Source organism: Lepisma saccharinum, chromosome 14 (assembly GCF_977018435.1).
Source record: "Lepisma saccharinum chromosome 14, izLepSacc3.1, whole genome shotgun sequence".
NCBI lineage: Eukaryota > Metazoa > Arthropoda > Insecta > Zygentoma > Lepismatidae > Lepisma > Lepisma saccharinum.
The window spans coordinates 78,221,237-78,246,670 of NC_139242.1; the positions used below are offsets into that span (position 1 = coordinate 78,221,237).

Below are 25,434 nucleotides of genomic sequence, written 5' to 3' on the forward strand. Positions count from 1 at the left end.
TGTTCAATAGTAATTAAATATACTTTGAATTTTTTACTTCTATATTTGTTATACCTGACACTATATAACATTAGTTATAATTAATGTTAATTTTAGATGATTATCTATGAAAAATAACAGCCTGCTTGCGCAGTTCCTGTATGAGATGAAGGGGTCGTGTGTAAAACATGGTAAGTGATATTTTGATCATTTCTGAGTTCATTAAGAAAACAGGTTATTAGAAGCTATACTGTAGATAAATTGTTTTCATGCTGTGTTTACCAATTTCAGAAGGCTTCCCTGAGTCCAATGCAAATTGTATGACATGGCAATTTCACTCGAAAATTGAAGGATGGCACATTTTACTTTGTAATGCAAAAATGACAAAAATGTTACTTACCATTTTTTACACCGAGCCCTTCAAATATATTGTACAAGTATTTCATCTAGAAATAAGTAATTGTAAATTGACTTACAAGTATTTTTTTTAAAAAGTACTGGTGATTGTAACCGAGTTAGTTTTTGAGGGAAGGAACAGCAACTTAGTTACTTTTAAAAAGTGACTTCCCAAACACTGATCACGATAATGTGCATGGATGATTAGACATGGAGCTATTGGTGATGATCGACTCCAGTGGGATGTCCAGCCAAATGAGCCAGGAAGTTCTTCTTCTGAATGAAGCCTTTCGTGCACAAAGGGCAGGTAAACGACCTCTCCCCAGTGTGGGTTTTGAAATGCATGAGCAGGTGTGCCTTCTGACGGAACCTTCTGTTGCACACTTCACAGGCAAAGGGTTTCTCGTTTGTGTGAGTTTTGCAGTGCACCATTAGGTGAGCAATCTGACGGAAACTTTTGTTGCACAACTCGCAGGAAAATGGCCGCTCACCTGAATGCACTCTGAGGTGACTGTCCAGTTTTGCTTTCGCCTTGAAGTCTTTCGAACACATTGAGCATACATACTTACTACTTTTGTTTGAATCGTAACCTTTCTGGTACAAATGTCCCACTCTTTCTCCTCTTCCCGGTGCAGAGACAGTTGTGACATATCTTTGAGAAATGTCCGTGCATGTTTGCTCTGACGAGATCTCTGTCCATGTGCCTGTGAGACGAACAGCATCAAAGTCCATCGGATTCAGAATTTTGTATTCATTTGTATCATTCACAAAGCACTTTAATTCGTCTTTTAAAGTTTCTTCACTTATATATGATGGGACATCACATCTGAAATTGAAAGGATAATATTTATATGCTTTCTGAATCAAACTTACATATCATTTGCTTTTACCTTCAATGTATTTTCTTAGAAACAACAAAATGGTATTGAATACTTTCAGATTATGATTATATGAAAACATTTATACACACATAACTGACAAGGACCAAGTAAACTGGGTGAATGACTAAGATGATGGACTTCTGTTGGGGAGGTTATGGGTCCAAATATTACTGCCGATCACCTTCACTGAAATATTTCTGTTCTACTTCAGTCACTCGATGTAAATGCTATGGTGGCATGTTTAATGAAAGATTCTGTTTCAGCTCCTTGCTGTGGTTACCCAAACTTTACAATTACGCAATGTTAACTAAATCAACAAATGGCAAGGGCATTAACATTAGTTTCTGCCAATAGAAACAAATATGGAAAGAGTGAATAGAATATGACATGCAAATATGTTAAACATCATAAAAATATGAAGATTTTTTTTAAAGTAAGAATCAACACATAACAATTACAAAAGAGAAGTGAGAATGGACGCAAAGCTCAAGCAGTAAATTTCTTGTCGATGTTCTGGTATAGTTTTGGGACAGGCCCATCCCTTCAACAATGAGTAATTGGGGCAACTATGGTGGTAAACAGCCAGCATGATGCTGAATTACATTACTTTCACCTCTGTTCTACTGAAGCTGAAAGGTATCACTTTTATTTTTGTTAGTATAAACTTCTAATGCACAAACATTGCCTCTATTTTTCAAAACAAGCACAAACATTGTTTAAAAAAACAAGCCATCAGATAGCAGTAATGGTGTTTACCAATAGTTATAATTCACTTTTGTAGAAAACGTATTAGCAATTAAAGATTGTTACTTTCTCCTAAAATTTTTACATGAATTAATGCTGATTTCAGTCTCAAGCAAGATATGCAAATTTGAAAATACGGAATAGCTTTTCAATCACTTCGATTTTCTTCTTCAACTATTTATCATAAGGAAAAATGTCAAGATATTTCACACAGTGCATTTGTAAATGAATGCAATGAAAATATCTAACTAGCAAATCCTTTAGTGTCTTCAAGCTGTATGGATGCTTGTGTGAATAATGAGAGATCGCTTATCACTATATCTTCTGTTGCATCTTGAACATCCAAAACGCTTTTCTCCAGTGTGGGTCCTGATGTGATTAATCAAGTGGTCCCTCTCCTTGAACCTCTTTTGACACAATTTGCATATGTGTGGCTTCTCTCCAGTGTGGACTCTCACATGGCGAGTGAACTTCCATTTGTTGGGGAAAGTTTTGGAGCACTCGTTACAATGGAACTTGTGACTTTTGCCTACTGTGCCCACCATTCTCACATTGCTATTACGTATGAAATGCACTGATTGTATTGTATCCATGTTTGAGAATTTTTCTTCAATACTGGTAATTTTTGTTTCCACAAACTGAGACTTGTTGCACTTGTGCAAGCCAGAAGTTTGATCCGTTTCCTTATGAAGTTTGTATCTGCAACCAAAGAAAACAAGTAGAACAAATGTGAATCTCTCGCCTAATAATTATATACCAGAACTAAATTATGTCACAAATATTGATTGATCGACTTATTTTACTTCGCGTTTTGTGCCTCTTGGCTAATTTGCAAAGATGGGGATGGGTGATGAAATTGATGAATGGACATTCACAAACAACCATGTCCGAGGGGGATTAGAACCCGGGACCCCTATGTCACAAATATTACTTTATTAAAAATACATTCATGCTATTTAATGATTATCTTGTCATCATGAAGGTTCTCATTCTTTGTAAAAATATTTGAAGATCTCTGAATTCATATAGAGCGAACAATCAGGGAATGCCATGCAATGGCAATATTAATAAAAATGAGCAAGTGCTCGAATAGGAGCAGAACAGGTACTCAAGTGAGCATATATTCGATTTCGTAAAAAATGAATAATGTCCTATTTACATAGTTTCAAATCCAATGACTGCCCATGGATTTATTAGCTATTTACAACTTGGTACCACACATACGTGAGGGTGTGCATATAAGCACATTCTTAGTTTCTGAGAACCTGCTCTATTCAATCACAACACAATGTATCCACATGTTATCACTACTGGAGGCAGGGCCACCGTTAGGGAATGTGAGGCCATGTGCGAACTATATCCGTGAGGCCCCTGTATTATGAAAAGTGAAAAAATCAACATCACGAGTTTATTGTAAAATTCTACATTAAAGCAAACATGGATATTAGTATCATGTACCGGTAATTATTATCTATTGCTCGTATACCCACGTGCATGTTCGTACTATCCTCTTTTGCCACCAATGAAATCTAAAATTTGACACCATGTAGAGGAAGGTGACATCAAGGCAAACAACTTTCCTTAATGACTTTTTCTGATCGAGACCTTCTTTCTGCACTATAACCCCCCCCCCCCCCCAATATATATCCTGTGATATCGCAGCCATGTACTGCAAATTTATTGTATAAAACAGACGGCCACTCACTCTCACTTGAGTCTCGTAGAAGCAGAAGCAGAACTATCATCTGGTGCAGAAGATGAAATACACCCGTCCTCGCAGTTTGTTCCTACATTGCAACCTGACCCACAGAAGAGTTAAATTTAAGATCACCACCGCCACTGGCACACACGGCTGCGACTGTATCACCAACAACAACACTAACACTAAACCCCAGGATTTCGATATTATTTCCGTTTTATCGAAGCAAACAGTACTTAGAGGTAGTAACAATTTTTCGAAGGCACCTTTCTGGTTTTTTTAAAAATGCTCCTCCCCTTCTTTCCTTTTTATAGCCTTTTGGAAATTTACGAAATTTGTCCCGTTTCCTAGACATTTGATTTCTTCCCACAATTGCGATTCTACACACCCGCACGCACTACTGTCTCAAACAAGAATCACTTCATTGACTTGAAAGTCGGCACTTTGGCATAGTTGACTGCAAACGCTCCTTCTCTGGGAGGGATTGTACGGAAATAAAAGTAAAATATCTCCAGATCTTTATTTCTATTCATCTGCGGGGGATTATGCCGACACAAGGGCTGTTGATGAGCTCACTGCCTGCCTTGAGAGGTATGTTTATAAAGCCCCTTTTTGGAAATAGATAGAGCTGTAAAGTTTGACGTCAGAGGGATGAAAGGTTGCTGCAGAAAACATACGACATGCCTGCTTAGAGCAAGTGAAATGGGGTCGTAGCCAGGCAGGGGCCAGGGGATGCTCAGCTCCCTCTGAAATTTGGTAAAACTGCTTTATAAAATTTATTTGCAGTTATTGTTGAAAATGTAAACAGCAGATATTATTTTTCTCAAGACTTGATAAAGATTAAATTCACAGAATAAATAGAACAAATATCACAATCGTTCATCTGATTTATGAACTGAAGTCATAGTAGCAGGAAGTAATTACAATATTCCCCCGGCTTCAGCTATAAGTGGGAACAAGGGGTGTGTGTGAAGATATTGATAAAAGAACTTTATTCATTTGAATGATATTTCTACATTTTCTGTGTCCTACATTAACTTAATAACCCCCCCCCCCCCCCCCCCCGGAGATCAATTCTGGCTACGGGCTTGAAGTGAAATATGCTTGTGTATTTTTTAATTATATTAGTTTGTTTCTTCTGAGAAATAAATATGTCCGCAATTATATGTTGAAACTACTAAAATATAATTTTAAAAATCTGATATTTATTTTCCATGTTTCCTTCCAACAAAAAGTAGCTAAAAGTTATTGAAAAGATAAATTTGGTGTAGGAAATTATAAATTTGTGCTTTATTTTTTCACAAGAGTGCTATGAGCGCTGTTTAAAATCTGAAGTGCTTGGAATATTACCCTATAAGGGACTAAATAAAGATCGACACCAATCCTGGGTTGTGAATTGCTCACCTCGAAAAGTCCAAATGAAAACACCATGAAAAAATTCTTGCAAATCTACTGCTGTGCAGTCACAAGTAATAAGAGGCAAATGATTGATTGTGATAGCAATAGGACTGTTCTCCTGCTTTTCTTATTTTGCTTAACTTTTGTGCCTCTTTAGGCAACTTGTAACGATGAGAACGAATGATGGTTGAATGAAATTGAAGAAGGGACACTCACAGAGTGTCATTGTGGATACTCACAATGAAATGAAATTAAACACTGACGCCCAGGCCAGGATTTGAACCTGGAATTTTCGGTGAGGTTGACCTCTCAAGCAACTTGACCACTAAGGTGGGCTCATGTCTGAAAATAACAATGATTGACTGACTTTCTTACTAGAGTACTCAATAAGAATGCCCTAGATAGGGTTTTCTCACAAACTTTGTGGGGTGGAGAATTTTCATTTTAGAAAAAACTGAATGTTAAGCACACAAATTACCTCGTGCCAAGAGTAATGTGACAAAGTCATGTATGATTTACAACCAATGTATTAACCAATTTATCGTGCAGATGATGGCCTTCTCTCTTTCTCTACTCGACAAAAGCAAAAGCACTGAACGTATCCATAATTTCGATGTTCTTCACATTAATGTTACTACAAACAATTCCAGCCCTCTGAGAGCCAGGGTCTGCCAAGTAAGTGCATCTTTGGATGATCCGTGGTCAGCACATTGAGTCCCATCACCGCTGTTTTTTGGCTTTGGAGACTGCCACATCTTCTTTTCAAGTAGCTCGTCAATTGTCCTCACGATGCTGGGTCAACCCGAAATTTTGGGGGTTCCCACCGGGTGCAGGCCCACTCGCTCTAAAGCTAGAGTGCTAACCACTATGCTATGCGGGAGCCCTCTTCACAGTAATAGTTATGCTTTCTTTTTATCTACTAAAGCATCTTTTTTTCTAATTTCATCTATCATCATAGTCACAATCAGCGCAAAGAACAGAAAAGTGTGTCTTTTTATCATTCTGGTTCCCATTTGCATAGGAATTTTAGGGTTTTTTAGTGCCAACAAATATGCACCCTCATTACTTTCTAAAACGAGAGCATTACTAATACATGCTTTGCACTACTTGGAGTACCAAACACTCCAAAGACAGTTTCATCTTGCCGTCAAGAGAAACCCTGCTGCAGTTGTAAACACTAGAGCTTGAAAAGAGCCCAAGCGGTCCTTCAGGACTTTGATGCCGTCTCTTCTTTTCAACTTTTCTCAAATTGGCCAGATCGTAAATTCCAAGAGCGCCGGGTGGCACACCCTCAAATGTGTTGTCCCTCAGCTTGAAAAATTAGACAAACAACCATTTTATGGTGCCTGTCCTCTGTCGAGCAATAATATAATCACAGGAAATCGAGGAAAATTGGTTTCACAAATACGTCGCTGTTCCTTGTCGGTGAATTCTGAATGATGGCTTGACAAGAATGGACACCATTGTCCGTTACGAGAAATCAACTTTGTTATGTGGAATCTTTCGTTTCACAGGAATTGTGTTTTTCTTCCTTCTCTTCCTCTATTCGAATGCAATCTTGCTTGCACAAGAAATGAATGAATGAATGACTGACTTGAAAGTGCGAGGCCCTGTGCGGTGGCATGCGTCGCACACCCCTAACAGCAGCCCTAACTGGAGGGAGTAGGTGCTCTTGTATGGGCAGGATCTCAGCCATTTTATTCATATGAGCCAATGAACAACTATTGTCATTTAAAAATAAATGCATTGACATGCACACCACATACGAGCTGAGACACGAACCAATACTGATGAACCAATATCAGTTTCAGTGGTATTGGTTGGTATTTAATTGCCAATCCTGTCTAATAGTGATTTACCCACACATCCACATCCCCAAACACCCCCAGAATTTCTTCAACGATATTATAAAATTTTCCCCAAAGGCCCAATTTATGATCATTTTGGCTTAAATGTACACTTACACCCTCTCCCCAAATGGAAATTCTGCATAAACCCCTGCTATCTAATACTTTCTAGTCTCATAGTCTGAGAGAGTCTAAGGGCCTCCCTGATGGCACAGTGTTAGCGTCATCACCTTGTAATCAAGGGGTCCGGGGTTTGATGCCCAGTGGACGCACATGGCACAGTGGTTCGGATCCCACTTTAAACTGTTGGTCCAGTCCCAATTACACTTTCTGTGTTTAAAGTGCACTTAAAACACAAACTCAAATTCTCAGAGAGTCTGCAAAAATGCCACATAGTACTTTCAGGGAAATATCCTGAAAATCATGCATAATTTTCATAATTTTTGTAACAACAGGAAGAATGGAGGAATGGATTTCGTGATTAAATGATCATCTCATGTGAATTCATATTTTGGAAATGAGAGATGCGGTGGTCGATAAATACAGAAAAAACTAGTACTCACTTTTTCCGCGAAACAGTTTTTCTATTCAATAGAAGCATGCCAAGCAACAGTGGAACAAGTTCCAACGAGGATGGTGTCAGTGGCTACTGAAAATAACAGAACTACAAAAAACAATTTACCACTTTTCTGTTTTATTGGCTAATCGTAAAGATGGGAATGAGTAATGATATGATCACATTGATGAAGAGACACTCACAATCAACATTCATGCCCAGGCTGAGATTTGAATCTGGGTTCCCTGGAATGCTAGCAACCAAGTACACAATTATTTATTGTACAAAGGTTCTTCACCGATATATAACAACGCAAATAATGAATAAAACCCATATATTACATTTTATTGATAAAAGTAACACAAACTGATGATATACAAATGCTATTAATGAAGATACAATAGGTACAGTGGAACCATGATTTTATTCATGTTAGGGGGAATAAAAATGCTCTTGATAATAAGAAGACGTAAGTGAGTTACGTCTTCTTATCATGATATTATGTTTCCAGATTTTTACATTTTTCTGCATTTTAAGTTCTTGCTGCTTGGTCCCCTGAAAAACACAAAATCGAGGTTCAACTTTTTTTTTTCTAAATATGAATTACTTCTAATCGAGGTTTAACTTTTTTTTCTAAATATGAATTACTTCTAATTTCATAAATGTTAAGCCAAAGTTGTTTGCAGATTTGTAGATCTCTTACTTAGCAACAATAGCTTCAGATTACAGGCAAATTATTTTTCTTGTGTACAAGTAGATGCCTTTTTAGATGGTCCTTGGAATGGAATGTCTTTCTACATATTAAGCACAAAAATGGCTTGACACCTGAATGCATTCTAAAATGCCTGTCCAAATGAGTCTTCTGCCCAAATGCCTTGTTGCATATCTTGCACACATAGTTCCTCTCTCCTGTATGGGTTCGGAAGTGTCTGTTCATGGCCCATTTACCCAAGAAGGTTTTGGAGCATATGCTACACTCATATTTATTACTTCCATTGGAATTTAAGCTGCTTTCATTGCATTTGTCCTCCATTCTTGAAACGAGAGTGGCATTATCTCTTGATGATTCCCATGGCTGGTTCAGGTCCAGGTTTGTTTGCATGAACAGCATCTGTTCTGGAGAAGGAAACATTGAAAATTTGCTCGAGCCACTTTTCGGTCTGTGGCAGCTAACTCTTGGATCCTTCGACATGGAACATCTGGAACTGAGAACATGATAACCATGAGAAGTTTTCGAGCAAACGGAAAAAACATTGCTGGCTGTGTGCATGCATTCTCCATCACTAAGTGGCTCTTTGCTCTCTGCACTCCAAAACATGAAACTTAACACAGATGAATTCACTCTCATGGACCACTCTGTGAATAGAAGAGTGCCTTGATAGATTGCAGCTGTGATGCCGATTGCAAAGTGCCACCTCATGAGGAAGAATAAAAACAAGAAAAAAGAGAGAGATGATAGAGATAAATAGATGGAGAGAGACCTTAGGATACCAAATACATAAATAGAGTAAATGTGTTGTAACCAATAAGATACATCATAGAATTAAATCAGGCCTTCCCATATCTGAATATATTAATATCTGAATTATGAATCCCATACCTGACTATATATCAAAATAATGGAAACCCCTATGGTCAGCAAGACAGCATCTGTGTGGGGGTGGTAACACTGAACATTCGTGCACTGCGACTGTCATTTGGTTAGTTAGCAGTACGACAGGCGGTGTAGTACGTATGTGTGTGTGCAATCGCCAGATGTAGGCGAGACAAAATGGGGAACCTTTCCGACTTTCAACGAGGGCAGATTGTAGGAGCGCGGTTAGTTGGCGCAAGTGTAATGAAAGGTGATGACGGCATACACAATTCGTGGCAAGACATCGTCAGCGAAGTGTAATAGTGGAGAGAAACCCATCCTCCGTGATCGGGACCTCCAAACATTGAAAATGATTGTCTCAAAGAACCATCGAGTTAATGCAACACAAGTGGCACACAGGTCCAAACTCAATCAGCATCTTGAACAATCTGTTTCTACAATCACAGTCCAACGCAAACTGCACATCCACAACCTGAACATTCGCGGCTAGGTGGCAATCGCCAAACCTCTGATCACCACCAAGAACGCATTAGCAGGATGCAAATTGTTCCGGGACCATGGAACATGGACCAACGATGATTGGAAGACAGTAATTTGGTCCAATGAGTCATTCTTCACCTTGTTTCCCACATCAGGTTGGGTTATGTATGGCAGATGCCCAAGTCAGCTTATGAGGCGGACTGCCTCTGTCCTAATGTTAAACACGGAGGTGGATCTATGATGATGATGTGGGTCATAATTTGAGGGTATTCCGTTGGTCCTATTATCACTTTCAATGGATGATGTATGGCCAAGGATTGTTTGGACATTTTAGGTGACCAAGTGCATCCTATGGTATAGATGTTGTTCCCTAACAAGGATGCCGTCTTCCAAGAGGACAATGCCCCAATTCACACTGCTGGCTCTGTTCAGGCATGGTTTGATGAACACGCAGATGAACTTCAACACCTAGGCTGCCCAGTCTCCTGACCTGCATGTTATTGAACATCTGGGGTCCGTTTTAGAGCAGCGAGTCTGGTGCAGATATCCTCCCCCTTCGCTGGTAGAACTGAGTGCTGCACTGCATTATGAATGGTACAAAATTTATCTGGAAACAATTTACGAGCTGTATGCATCCATTCCGTGATGACTTGCAGCTGTACAACGGGCTAAAGGTGGTCCCATGCCATATTAAGCAAGATCGGTAAGATGTTTCCATTCTTTTGATCACCATATCTATGTCTTGCGCTATTTAATCAAATAATTACAGGAAACTAGTAACATAATAAAATCAATATAAAGAGTTTTCACAATGTTGAACGTGGCACAACATTTGATTTTTTGATTGATTGATTGATTGATTTAGTTTATTTTACGTCACGTTTTGTGCCTCTTGGCTAATTTGCGAAGATGGGGATGAGTTATGAAATGATGAAATTGATGAACGGACATTCACAAACAACCAAACCCGAGCAGGATTCGAACCTGGGACCCTTGGCATCGCAGCATGATGTGCTAAGCACAACATTTGAAAATGAGCCTATTGCAAACTTGGAAGTTATAATATAATGTTATATTACTAAATAAATAACTTGGAAGTTAATATATGCCAACCCACCATTCTGAAGGAACATATCAGTAGTCTCACTTTAAAACCTCTGAGTGCCACAAGGTGGGAAAGCAGATTCGATGCCTTAACTCCGTTGAGATATCAAGTGGGAGAGGTCTATGATGCGCTCCTTCAAATAATTGGCGACAATAAAACTGTCCAAATAGTCGCAATGGTTGCCCAGGGTTTCAAAATAGCTAGCACCGGCCCTGGTAGTAAGTAGTTAGATAAATAACAGCATTTCATATTTTTCACTTTATCTATGCATAATGTTCTGTAATCTACAAGTACAATAAGCAGCACCTAAAGTGTAAAGTGTTAGCTGGGGGATGTTGGTCGAGCCCTGGGCTTAGCTGGGGAGATGCTCGTACAGTTTAACATGATGACATGAGACAGGGGGGATGCTTTGCGAAAACTTTGCTAGCTGGGGGAGGGGAATGACATCCCCCTGAATCCTCCATCATTCCAAACACTGACCATAAGAGAAAAGAGCGCTTATAATCATGGACCTTCGAATATGTTGTCACATATTTCGACACTCCACATGTTGCGAAATCCAGTCCGTTGAGGACCATTTTTATGAACGATGAATCCGGTCTGGTAGGACCATTTATGATTGATGATCCTAGTCGGCAGGATTTATTGTAGGTTACTACTTACACCTCTCTGGAATGGATTGTGTCAATTATAGGGCTAAGTTCACCGCAATCTTCTTGGAGTTGTAAAGAAAAATACAGGTACACACTGATAACCATAACTATGTATTATAATTTATACACACAACACGAAATCACACTTCCCTGCACTCCTGTCTAGGGAAAACTTTTTTACACAAAGTTTGCAGCTGGTGTCACAATAACACGCCACTAAAAACATAGCCACGTTAGGCTTACGATATCCGTAAGTGTACGCGACGGTTTCCAGTTGTTGCCCGAGTGGCTTCTCCGCGCACACTGAAACTGTAGAGTGCAAAGATATGGCAGTAACAAGACATCACGCTCAGAATGAATTAGCCAATGGGAGTGCAGATTTCTTATGGCATTTGATATACACAAATAAACAATTGAAGCTATATGCAGACATAAAGAAAAAATAAACGTGGTTAGTTTTATAGATAAATCTCCAACACCATACATTTTCTTTTACGGCACTGTTTAGTACCTCTTACTTACTTAGATGTTCATTTCAAGTGCTGGCTGTGGTACATCAGATTGAAACCAATAAAAGTTTGAATAATAATTAAAAGAACACTGTTATTTCATGTACATGCATGCGGCAGACTGGAGGATGTCATTTAAATAACTGTTACTACAACCTCGCCTTTAAAAAAGAAAACTTGTAGATTTTTCCAAATGTTGGCAACAACATGTTTAGAAGCTCTAAAGGATAATTGAAGGGCTCAGGTGGGTGTAAAACATGGTAAGTGACATTTTGGTCATTTTTGAGTTACAAAGTAAAATGTGCCACCCTCCAATTTCTTAGTGAAATTGCCATGTCATAAAATTTGGATTGGACTCAGTGAAGCCTCCTGAAATTGGTCAACACAACACGAAAACAATTTATCTACAGTATAGCTTTTAATAACCTTTTTTTCTTAATGAACTCAGAAATGACCAAAATGTCACTTACCATGTTTTACACCCGAGCCCTTCAATTGTAACATGAAAACTTTAGCACGTGTAATTTTTTTACTTAAAAGTTTTAATTGATGGATTTTGTTTAAACACATTACTGAGAATAATATTAGTAATACTATTTTTATAGCAAAGTGTAAACACAGGTTATCATGACATTTTAAGTGTTAATCATCAGCATGATTTATTTACCAGTTGCTTCTTCTCATCACTGTAGAGATTAATGTGCCTTATGTTAACTTCAACACATCGGAGCATTCACTTGGCTGGCCATGAACAACCATATGTCTCTCTACAGTGCATTTTGAACTGAATCCTCTGTTGCAAATTGGACACCAATATGGCTTCTCGCCCGTGTGAGTTCTCAAATGGGCTTTCAGGTGCGATGCCTGTCGGAATGCATTTGAGCACAACCTACATTTATAAGGTTTTTCTCCAGTATGTGTTCGCAAATGCCGAACGACAAGCCATTTCTCACTAAACGACTTTGTGCAAATATTGCAAACGAAGTTACACGATCCAACAGCACTGAACAATGGTTCTTGATGATGAGAAGCGTCAGAATTAGTGTCATTTCTACGTAAATTTCCTTGGGTGAGCCTTCTCGAACACATCCTTTGATGAACGTTCAAAGATGATGTTAGTTTTGGCAATTTGTGCTTTGAGTTGCCTTCAATGGTTGCCAACCTGCAAGTGAAGGAAAGGATAATTGTAACATGGCAACTTTATCAATCAGAAGGTTAAGCGCAACAAATCACAAATGGCACTGCACTTTTAACACAAATCAAACCTGAAGCTTCAAATACACAATAAATTATTGTGCAATAACAGCATCCAAAGATATTAGTGTTCTTATGAATAGGATATCTCGTGTGGTTAGTCAACTTTGACATACGCATTATTTGGGTAGACATGTAAGTGGTATTTAATATCCAAGATCGGAACTGTTGGGCAACACACAAGGGTGTACCCTTAGACTCCATCTTTCTTTTTTTTCCACTTTGTCTCCCCTTTCTCGTTTTCATTCTCTATCTTGCCTGTCCTCCTACCACCCCTCCTCTGCTTGCATGTACCTCCCCCCTTACCACTTTTCCCTCTTCCACACTCTGCTCATTTTCACTTCCATATTCATCCAATTTCTCTAACACTCCCACATTCTTCCCAATCTATTTCTCTGTTTTCATGTCTCTCAATATCTTGCTTTCACTTTCCTTTCTACCTTGAGATTTGCATGAACAAAGGTTAACACACGAAGGCAAAAAAAGAATGCAAATTCATTCCATTTAACAAGATATTTCCTGTGATTTGTAATACATTAAAATGGAGCTAAGGAACAGAACAGTTATGAGTACTTGTGGACATTTCTAGAATTGACAGTATCTGCTCTGACCAAAATTATACTTATTTATGGATGAATACTTTTAGAATTTAGAATTGAACATTTGTTGATTTGGAGAAAGAAATTTTTAATTGGGTGAGTGCCCATTACTGTTCATTTCACACCAAGTGTACAAAACTGCAGATTGGATATAAGCAAATCTGATGTGAAATCCACTTGTCACTTGTTTGTGATTTCAGTCTGAAAGCTCCCTAAAGCATATGCTCTGTCACTTTGACCATTGTGATTCACCTGCTCCTCCCCTTACTACGCTTCCCCGATGGCACCAGAATTTTCCGGCCTTGTCCCCGCATGAAGCTGCTCTGGTGTTCACCCAGCCTCAAATCAATGGGTGCCTAGGGGCAACCCTTCGGGGTAAAGGCAGGCAGAGAGTGGTGCTGATCATTTCACCTCCAAAATGGCTGAGAACGAGAATTGTGGGGCACTGCCCCCAACATCCCTTAAATGTGCCTTCATGGCACTGTGCTATATGCATGGGGACAAATGGTCTTCAACCACCATCACTTATTACCTAGTATCTCACCCTGATGTGCGACAACAACAATCCTATGATGGCCTATGGCCTGCACAGTACGAAGGCTTGAACACAAAAACTTGCACCATTAGAAAGCATCTAAGAACCAACATTGCTGTAAATAATTCCATCATCAACAGGCTTGTTTTGACTAAAAATAGTTGCTCCTACTATAGATGATGAGTAGATATATGGTAGAACACAATGCTCTCATATCCTCAACAACAATTATGATACACCAATAAATAAATTTTCTTAGATTCTATCTAACAGCAGGAGCAATTATAGGTTGAGCAAATCAATGCAAAGAAATCACCATCACTAAAAAGGGCAATGTAAGACATGGGTTTTCTCAAGTTCACTTTATGCACAGAGGGTATCAAATCCAGAAGAAGTCATCAGGAAGGCCCGTAAGACATGAAGAAACTAGCAACAAAAAGTCAATCTATTCAAGTCCATTTCGAGTGTTTCATAAAAAGTAGTTACAAATATTTACTACTTTACTTACAAGAACACCATGCTATCAACCACAGAATTCATGTTTTTCTAGTATTCCATGGGCCCTTGGATCAAATATATATATGAGCAAAAAAAATGGCACAGAAATCACTACCATGAAAGGAGGAGAAAAATAACGTATGGGATGAATCAGTATTTCACATTAATCTGATATTATACCTAATTCCGAACCATGACTTGTACTTTCGAAGGTAAAAAAAAAAAAAATGGCTTAAATAACTTACCCAAAAGTTGCTTCAGAAAGAGGAGGAAAGCACCACCCATAACGAATATATCTCTCTCTACTTTCTATTGACTATAGCTCTTTTCTGTTCTTGCGGTAGACACTCTAGAAGCTGGCAGGGGAAGTGGGGAGCGGGGAAGCGACCAATCCAGCACGATAAGAAATCTAGCGGCCAGTAGAACGAGTTTCACGTAGTGCTTTATCTGGCTGCGTCGTGTCTCTTGGCGCCACTGCTGTTGTCTGGTTGGTCTGTTGCGTAATCCCCGCTCCCCACTTCCCTTGGCAGAACTAGGACCGGCCGCCGTAAGAACTGAAAAGAGCTATAGGAGATATTCACACCTCCATTTCCTCTTTCTCCTTTCTAGTTACGATACTTTCAATTTCTTTCCTATCTTTTGGATTAATTGCAATAATGAGAACTTATAAAATACATGATGGGGCTGGCTTCAATGTACAAAATGCACCATGCAGGCCAGCTCTCAATTTTCTCCATTTTGATTGCTACAAATATTTACTTAAAATCATTCATTATATCTACTCTTTACTCATTGAGATTTTCATATTTTCCATGATAGATGACCTATGTTTGCAGAACATAGTATTTGCATTTGATAATACACTATAAGTATATCTTTGTTGCTGCATTGTATGATATCAGTTAGGTGGCGAGACAGCCAGGGCTAAACCTCACTCATGCAAATTAAAAAAATATATTTCATAAGTATATTAACTTTTGGAACTGGCAATACACACAATTACTATTTGGGAGCTGCTTGGAGGCACATAAAACTGTGAATATCTTCACTTGATCCCATAAACAATACCGTGGAGCCACGATTTCACATTTTCCATAGGACCAATATTTTTGAAAAACTTACAATGCAGGACAATATAAAATCCGGGAAAAATTTTATAGCATTTTGCTCTTTTGCAACCATGAAGATTTAATGTATAATGTAGGGAAATAGAAAAATGAACAAAGCATTTTAAAGTAGAGTTTGAAAGCTGTAAGGATATCTCCTGGAAATTTATTATTTAAAGTTGGCGATCGTATGAGTGACGTTGATTCAGTTACCTTCCTAACATCAACATTGCAGTCAGCAAGGAATAGCAAGATGCAAACTAACTGCATTTCTGGAAAAAACATGTATTTGGAAAAAAAGAATTAAAACTTGGGAATAAAATCTGTAAAATATGCAAAAATGGTTCACTACATATATGCTTCCATTTTCTTATAATGTTGCCAAAATACGTAAGAAAACAATTAACTACACCTTTTCAATAAAAACATGCATTGTACATAAATCCTCCATATATACTGGTGCATTGCATACATATACAGGCTCCAGATATAAAAGTACAATGCTTTGTAGCTCTAAAAACAGGAAAATGAAAATGCAAAAATAATTCATGTCTAATATGGTACATCAATGAATATTAACAAAAAATCCGCTATTCCATATCCTCATGGATTAAGAAAATAACAATGTAATGTACTGATATTTGAATAAAGAAGGAAATTAATAAAATCTAATTGTTTGTAAATATAGACATATCTTTATTTTTTTACCAGTTAAAATTACACAACTGTTGTCAAGGGCGAGGTGGTATTGTTTCACAAAGTTAGTCTATACAATGCACAATGGATAAATACAGGAAGACAAGCATTCAACTGGTTCAGTACAGACTACTGTTTAAACTCCAGCCATGCTCATTTTGAAAAAAAATTCATTATTCACCACTCAATATTCCACTTACTCTAAAATACAGTACTCAAAATTCAAGTATGTATATATTTTAACACCCCACACTACTACAAATCTAAGTTTACATGGCTCAATTTTACAACTTGGAGCTACATTTACCGCATAACAACAATACCTTACATGGGTACTAAACCTGGCTTGTGCTGTGTGATTTTTACGCACACAGCTGCACAATGGAAAGTATATGTGTAAAAGTTTCAATATTTGTAAATGCTCTGGCCTAGGTTGCTTTTTGCCCGGTAGCCAGGGAAGCCAACGGTTGCTTTCCTTCAACGGGTTCCCTGTTTGAAAGGTTGCCCCGGTGGTTGGGGGTGTGTCGTTTGTCGGAGGTATAAATACCAGGTTCCGACTTGTTCTTTCTCTCATATATCCTGAAACAGACTCTCAGACTCTCAGATCAGAAAGTGGCCATCCCTCAATGGATTAAGACAGTTTTATGGATGCATCGAGACACACAAAGAGTAAGCGCCGTATGTGTAGGGACCTCTGCATGATAAACTGCGGGGGCGGGTAAGCGCTATGCTAAATAGTGCACTAGTAGAGTGAAGTCTAGATAAGTACATTTCTCTGTATGATGGAGCAAAAGGCACATTCTGTTGGCAGGAATGACATCTCCCGGAGTTCTCTTGTATGTACAGTTTATTTACACATACCTCCCCTACTCCGTATATACATCTTTCCATTACAAATCCAATAACACATGCTTTAAGTTGCCTTTTGCCCCATCACACAGAGATACGCATTTATCAAGATTTCACTCTACGAGTGCACTATTTAGCATAGCTCTAACCCGCCCCCGCAGTTTATCACGCAGAGGTCCCTACGCTGTCCTCTTGTTAAGTGCAGTACATCTTATTAAAGCTACAAGCACACTATTTAGCAGAGCACTAACCTGCCCCCGCAGTTTATCATGCAGAGGCCCTATACATACGGCGCTTATTCTTTGTTTGTCTCAATGCATCCATGAAACTGTTTTAATCCATTGAGGGACGGCCACTTTCTGATCTGAGAGCCTGAGAATCTGTGTCTGAGGATATGAGAGAGCGTAACAAGTCGGAACCCGGTATTTATACCTCCGACAAACAACCCACCTCCAACGATACTAGAGACTCATTGGCCTGCAAGAAACAGTTACTTGGGTGTATTTATTAAAGTAAGGTTGCCTTTGGATGACTTCTCAAAAGATTACCCCTCACACCACTGCTGCCTCCAAACAGCACCCAATCCACTAGTTTCAAAACAATTTATTAAGGCATTCTTGAACACTGATAGCATTGATAGCACTATGTGCAGGTATGTTTTGTTGTAGGACTGATGCATCTGCTATTCTAGTTGTTGTGAACTGTTAACAGTCATTACCAAGCATGTCATTGTATGACTGCACATAACCGAACCATCAAAAATTAAGGTCTAAAAATGTGGTTTGTGATGTGTGGTGGATGCATTTGCAATTCATGCGAGAAGTAAGATTTTCATTAGCTCAAAACACAACATTGCATTAAATTGCTTACTCATTTGTAAACATGATGTTATTGTTATCACATGTGAATCTTTGGACGGTGGAGGTACATAGTGGTTTTGGATCCCACTTTAAACTGTAGGTCCAGTTCCAATTAGCCTTACTGTGCATAAAGTGGACTTAAAACACCAACTCAACCAATTAATCAATCTTTGAAGAAGTGCAGTGCAAGCATTTTGCTGAGCATTCAAATCAGCATCACACAGTTCTTTAACACACATGGTCGAGAATATTTTAGGCCTAAATCCTTGTTCATTTGACATCACGTTGTTCTTCAGGGTATATGAAGTTCTGCCAAGCATTTTCATGTTGACTTAATTGACAACTGCTTCACTGATGCCAGTTTTCATTATCACTGAGGGTCTCCCATTTTGTGCGTGAATGTTCAGACACTCTGTTTGAAATCGACACTTTTCCCACTGTAATAATGTTATTCGTGGGGGGTGGCAGAATACCAAAACTTCTCTTGATAGATTGAATTGTTGTTTTAGGTCCACTTTATGCACAGATAGGCTAATCAGGACTGGACCTACAGTTTAAAGTGGGATTCAAACCACTATGTGCCTCCACAGGGTATCGAACCAAACTGCATTTGGAACTGCTTCATAACTTATTTCATCATAATACCACATGGAGTCTCTTATACATCCACAATGTGAGAATCAAATGCTGTTCAATATGCACTTGTATCGACCACGATCACCAATGTTCTTTTGAAACTGATGCATGGCTATAGAGCAGCCACAAAGAAAAGAACCTTTGGCCAAAAGTCTCCGAGCACCTTCCCCTCCATTGGTTCAACTAGGCCCATAAGGAAGCACGCTCCAATCTATCTCTCCCCTCCACATGAGTCCAATGCATAGGAGAGACGATCCTGCTCAGGCTCTTTTGCCTGTGGTTCCAATATACAACTACTACCACCCCACCTCCCTTAGTTTACCACATTGTTAAGCATTGGATGTCTTGTAAAAAACAATTTACCCCATGTCTGCTGTAGTTATTCATACAATGTAAGGCAACTTATGAAGTAAATAAGGTGTAATTTGACTTATGGCCCACTCTGTACTTTCAAATTTCTAGACCACATTTTCAGAGATTCACAAATGAGATTCCGCAATTTTAGTTCGCTAAGAGAAAACCTTCAAATGTAGGATATGATTGGGGAAGGTTAAAGAGACAAAGAGGAACAGGTCATTAATATTCAGGGCACTCCAATTGTTGTACAATTACATATTTTGATCTGAAATTTTCACAGCACCTCTAGACACTTTCAAGAACAAGTCTGGCATTGAATTTAAATGAAATTATTCAAGTCATTTCATTACTCTTATAATCTATCATAACAAAATTTTGGAAAATATAGTTGATGTGTTGAAAAGATGTCTCTTCATAAAGACTATTACAGATAAATTTGAAAATCCTAATATACTCACACACACATACATACACACATGATGCTACCTAAGTTATAAATTACAGTTATAAAACTTTACAACTTTTACTTATTCAACTCTAGCATCTACAATGTTTATCAGGAGAACTGGATCCAAACAGAAAAACTGAAAGCTGTTACAAATAAAGGAATTGAAAAGGTTTGAGAAAAGTATGACGGTCAGAATGTTGGAACCCAGCATCACAAGGCCAATCGGGAAGTTGCTTGAAACAAAGTAAGAGGTTTGGGAGCAGAGAAGCCATGCAATGAACAGATCTTTCCTCACTCAATTAAATGCTACATGGCAGTCATGGCCCATGGAGTGCTTAGTTTAGGACAAAGGTATGATGATAATGACGACAAGTCACACTTAATTCCAGCACTGGAGGAAGTTTGAATGATTTGCTTTATTTTACTTTGCCTTTTGTGCGACTTTTGGCTAATTTGCGAAGATGGGAATGAGTGATGACATGATGAAATTGATGAATGGACACTCACAAACATCCATGCCCAGGCCAGGATTCGAACCCGAGGGCCCTGGTGTTGTTGCACGATATGCTAACCGGGGTGGGGGACAAAAATATTTGGTACTGGGAACTATTTTATTAATTTGACTTGGAAGAGCAGGATCCTGCAACAACCAAGATGTCATTAAGTAGGCTGAGATGTCGCTCTGCCCCTTATTGACTTGGACGCATGGAACTTGAGATGCTTCTTCAGATGCTCCTTCTGGCGAAAGGACTTGCTACATTGTCGGCAGAGGAAGGGTTTCTCCCCTGTGTGGGTCCTCAGGTGCCTCCCCATCCTCCACTTCTGGTCGAAGGTCTTTGTGCACACGTGACACACATAATAGCGATGTTCGGCAATGTAACTGTACAGGGACTGTGCAAGAACACTGTCACCATGCGAAAAATCCAAGTTGGATACACTAACAGAAACTGGTGCTTCAGTTCTCTCTGGTTTCCAACACAATGCCAAAGGATGATCTCCAAATTCAGCAGTTTCCAAAATGTACTGGCTTTTTATATCTTCCTCTTGTTTCACAACACACCTGCAACCAAGGAAAAATATAATAACAATGTAGAGAATGCATTGTCAATTTATTAAATGCAAGTGAAATGCTTCCTGATATGCACAATGCTTGACAACTTCATTTTCACTACGTCTAATTACAAATGGAACATGCAACTATAATGAAAGTCTCACATTTGTTTCATTTGTAATTTGATGGAATTATCAAGTCCACAGTATTAAAGGAAGAAATGATGCTAAGTCAGTTTCTGTGTTGAAAACTCCATCACATCCATTAAATAATTGTAAAGTACTGGAATGATGTACAAGGAATGATAAATAAGTTTGGTTTGCAAATATTGCCACTGCAGCACTGCAGTCAAGATCTGCAAGTGCTGAGTTTGTTGATTCTTTAGCAAGGGAAGGATGCCATTATCAGCTATTCAAATGGTGTTTAACATGTTTTATAAGATTTAAGAAAATTGAGAAGCCTACCGCATGTGCAATGCACTTTGTAATTATTTTTTTTTTAAATGAGGGAACATGAAACCAGCTGAAATTGTTTTTTAGTGCTGAATGATGTCCTAAGTTGAAATATTGATTCAGCCCTAAGAAGACACTAACAAGCATACAATCAAACATCAAACCAGAAAACTCCATGCAATCTACGAAAAACTTCATATACAACATACAGAGTGTCCCATACAAAACCAGTATGGCTGTACTGAACGATACATAGGAAATAACCTAATTTAACCTAATCTGTAAATGTAATAATAAGTGATGGAAGTGCCTTCCACCAACACCGATCCACTGCACCATGTGATCATGCTTTCAGTAACACATCCTAATTCTTGAGGAGAGATGTTTTGTAACACGTTTGTAATATTCAATTTCAGTTGGTCAATCATCCGAGGGATGTTAGCATACACCTTGTCTTTCAAAGCTCCCCATAAATAAAAATTGCAGGATGTTAAGTCCGATGATCAAGGAGGCCACAGGCCCTTGCTGACAAGCCTGCTGTTGGGAAGCACTGTGTTGTTACGGGACACACGTTCATTGGATGTGTGTGAGGTCCCACCATATTGTTCAAATATGCCAATCTGCTTTTCAATTCCTGTTAATTGTGGGTAGAACAACTCAAAGATATCCAGATATAGGGCAGATATTGTGCACTAAATGTGTACCTTCGCCAGGTGAAGAGGTTCTTCATGCATGATATATAGGCTATCCTGCAAACGAAATCTGACATTCTGGGAATTAAAATAACCTGGCAGATGGAACCATGCGTCATCTGTCATGAGGTAGAGCATAGGGACCAAGTAACCATTAACCCTTAACCGGGCAACCAGTGTCTATCGGAAACTGTTGCTTATATTTTTTGTCACATACTCCAAACGACACTTCCTGCGAACCTGATATTTTTTACTTTCTTTGTTTCTCTCTCTTTTTTTCATTTCACAATATTTGGCTTTTTTTGATAAAGAAGGTCAGGCGTAAAAAAATATTTTCCATTTCACTTATGTAAACGGGCAAACAGTGTCTGTCGGACACATTGTAAAGAAGTCTACTTGAATATGTATTAACAAATTTTCAATAAAAATAAAGTATTTAATAAGACATCACATAAAATATTATTAACACTAAAATTGAAAAAATGAAACATATATGAGCAAATAGAACAATTTCCTCACACTACCTTCCAGCCTAACATTTTTCATATACTATGCTGCAAAAATTACAACATGCAATTATGATGATGATGATGATGAATACAAGAATTATGGGCGTAACAATGATGATTATGTTAAATATCATGTTACTCACTTGATTCCACAGCGATGAAACATAACAATCTTGCATTAGAAGGGCAAGATCCATTTAAAACAATGCAGTGTCCGACAGACACTGCTTGCCCGGACACGTTACAAAAATAACTTGCCCGGATAAGGGTTAATGATCTAACACAAGAGCCAGTTGCAATAAGCAGCTCGTTTAGCTTTGTCTAGTTCTTTCAATTCACGCACTACGGTTGCACTCTTTAAAACACATGGTGGCATATTGAGTGGGATACACCAATTTCTTGAGATAATCTGCATGTCGATTATCTGGGGCTTCTGGTTATGTCACTCCAAATTCTGTCCATTACCTCCTGGGTCTTCAGCCAGGGGCCATGCCTGATCACGTGGTCTGTGATGCAATGTGTAGTGTCACTGAAAGGGGAGATTCTTCTACACGAGGAATTTTGCACACTCTACATGGACTTCCCCCTTTTCCCCTCTTGGTGCACATGTGAGATAGGAGTCAATATGTATACAGTTTTTTTAAGATCAAGCTGAAGGTATCCACAGTTTATAAGTTGTCATAATTCACTGTGAAACCAAAGGTGTAAAAAAAAAAAAAAAAAAGTTTGTCCAAGTTTGTTTCAAATCAACTGGACTGGACCTACAGTTTGAAGTGGGATCCGAACCACTGCATGTCTCCACCAGGAATCGAACCTGGGATCCCTTGATAACCAAAGGTTTTCCTGTAAGAATAGAAATATATATGGCCCTTTCATACAATGCAATAAATCATCCATTGGGGAACTACCAACACTGGGCAAGCCCTGGAATCTACCAACACATTGAGTGAGAATGAAACATTGGAGGAACGTTAAATTGAGTAAGACTGGGACGTAGGGGTTATAATAAGTTGGGTAAGAATGAGAGAAGGAAGGAACAATGAGCCTTTTCTGCTCTTTCCAAATTTTTGCAACAAACAGAAGCATGGAACAAAAAAGTTGCAGCCATCGACTTTAATTTTCCTTTGCATTACAATTGCAATTGTTGATTCTATGAACAACACTAAGAAGGATGCAATGCAGGAAAGAAATATAATAATAATAAATGACAACATATGGCCAGAGGATTCCTAAACCAGTGAACCCCACATAACAATTTATCATGATTAAATTACTGTCTTGTCTATGATTGAAAGAAAGTGATTTTATCTGGTCAGGTTGAAAGAATATCTCATGTAATTTCAAATTTATTGCCTTTTAAAAAACAACTTGGGGGCTCCTATGGGCTACAGTGTCACAATAATTATATCATGGTGAAGTTAAGGATTGAACATATAAAAATTTGCATTTGTCAGGCGATTGTTCTTACAAACAGTCTTTTTTTTTGTGTGCTCTTATATGGAATTGTTACACTGTTATTTTCAGTGCTACATTTTTGCCACCAGACACTTCTTTTTTGTGATTGTTTCATCCTATTAAGAATCTAAACCAAACTGGAAGGGTTCATTTTCAGGCAATTAGATGCAAAGCATGTTTAAATGTGATCAAAATCAGTGTTTGAACTGCACCCCAACTTGTGAATTTTACACTGTGCAAAACAATTTAGACCATAATTCCCACATCTCTCATTACTGATTTTTTTTATATAAAAAAAACTTGTCAGACCAAACAAATATATATACTTTCATCATGTTCTTTACAAGAAATGCTACATTTTGAAACCCACAGAGTTCAATGAGCCTTTCAATTGTCTCTGGAAAATGATGTTCTGTTCTTACCATTACTTTCAGTTGCAACAGCACACTTCAACACATTTCAAATGATCCACAACAAACTACTCACAAATACTCTCCTTGAATTTCCTTTTCAAAGTAAAAACACAAAAAAGAAACCCGCCTTTCCAAATAGTAAATGCTTTTCTTTCCATGTGCTGAACACACGAGTGTTTGGTTCTGTTCTCCATGTAGCATCACACACACACACACGGCAGCCGCTAAAGATAAGTGTCATTCCTGCCTCTTCCCTTTATTAGTCTTGTTAAGCACTCCCACTTCTTTTCAGGCTCAGGGAACAGCCTTCATAGTTTTGAACCCTTTCAGTTATAACACTGAACAAAAGATTGTCACAAGCAACAAAACTGCAAGTGATATGTGTATCAGTACAATAATTCAGAGATACGAGAGGTGTTCAATAAGGTTTCCCCTAACCTACTTCCAGTGGTCGTATGGAGATGAAAGTGCACATGGATAAACATTCATCCTTACATGGGACATACTGCAATTTGTAGCCATGAGCTAATAACAGTTTCTGTTTTATGGCTGCGAAGGTGTGAGGATGGAGTCAGTGGAGTACAGAGTAGTTACCAGGTTCCTGTTTCTCTAAATGCTCTAATGCAACACACCACAACAAATTTTCCAGAAGATGACAATACTGTATGGAACAGATGCCTCATCCTAGAGATCATAAAGCAATGGCATAGGCAATTCAAATGTAGTCGGACCTCAGTGCAAACGGCTCCTATTCCCGGTCGACCCCAGTCAGCCTTAATGGAGACATCGTCAACAAAGTTGAGGCTGCAATTGTAGATCGCATAAACGGAAGGTTTCAACTTGCTGGGTTCACACCTTTCCAGAGCGTAAAATCAAAATTTGTTATTTACTTACGTACAGTGAGTATATACTTGTCAAAGACAACGTTTCGGTGGCAACTGCCCCCCCTTCTTCAGGTCAAAAGGTCGGCTTTAGGGAGATCCACAAAGCTTCGTCATTTAGAAAGGATATAGGTTTTTACGTGGACAGGTTGAATGCTAGGATAACAAATGACTAAAACAGGATTATTCCCACATTTTAAAATCCCTTAAAACTCATATAAAAACTGTTAAAACCTGTGTTACTATCCGATCACAATTCACATGTTGACTGGAACTGGTATGTACTCAAATGTGCGAGGTTG

General features: G+C 38.5%; 1 protein-coding gene across 5 annotated transcripts in view; it reads right to left on the reverse strand.

Moving 5' to 3' along the window:
• Nucleotides 1-264: 264 nt before the first annotated feature.
• The window catches only part of LOC145999069 (uncharacterized), a 56,800-nt gene continuing 31,630 nt past the window's right edge, over nt 265-25,434 (reverse strand). The window contains exons 4-5 of one of the 5 annotated variants that reach the window (XM_083136031.1): nt 12,509-13,003; nt 8,574-8,705 (exon numbers count right to left, since the gene is read on the reverse strand). In XM_083136031.1, coding sequence (XP_082992157.1) covers nt 12,547-13,003 — 457 coding nt within the window. In that variant the 3' untranslated portion in view covers nt 8,574-8,705; nt 12,509-12,546. Of the gene's footprint in view, nt 1,202-2,120; nt 2,700-7,951; nt 8,706-12,508; nt 13,004-17,793; nt 20,740-25,434 lie in introns of those variants that run through there. The other 4 variants (XM_083136029.1, XM_083136032.1, XM_083136030.1 and 1 more) reach the window with 4 other exon arrangements.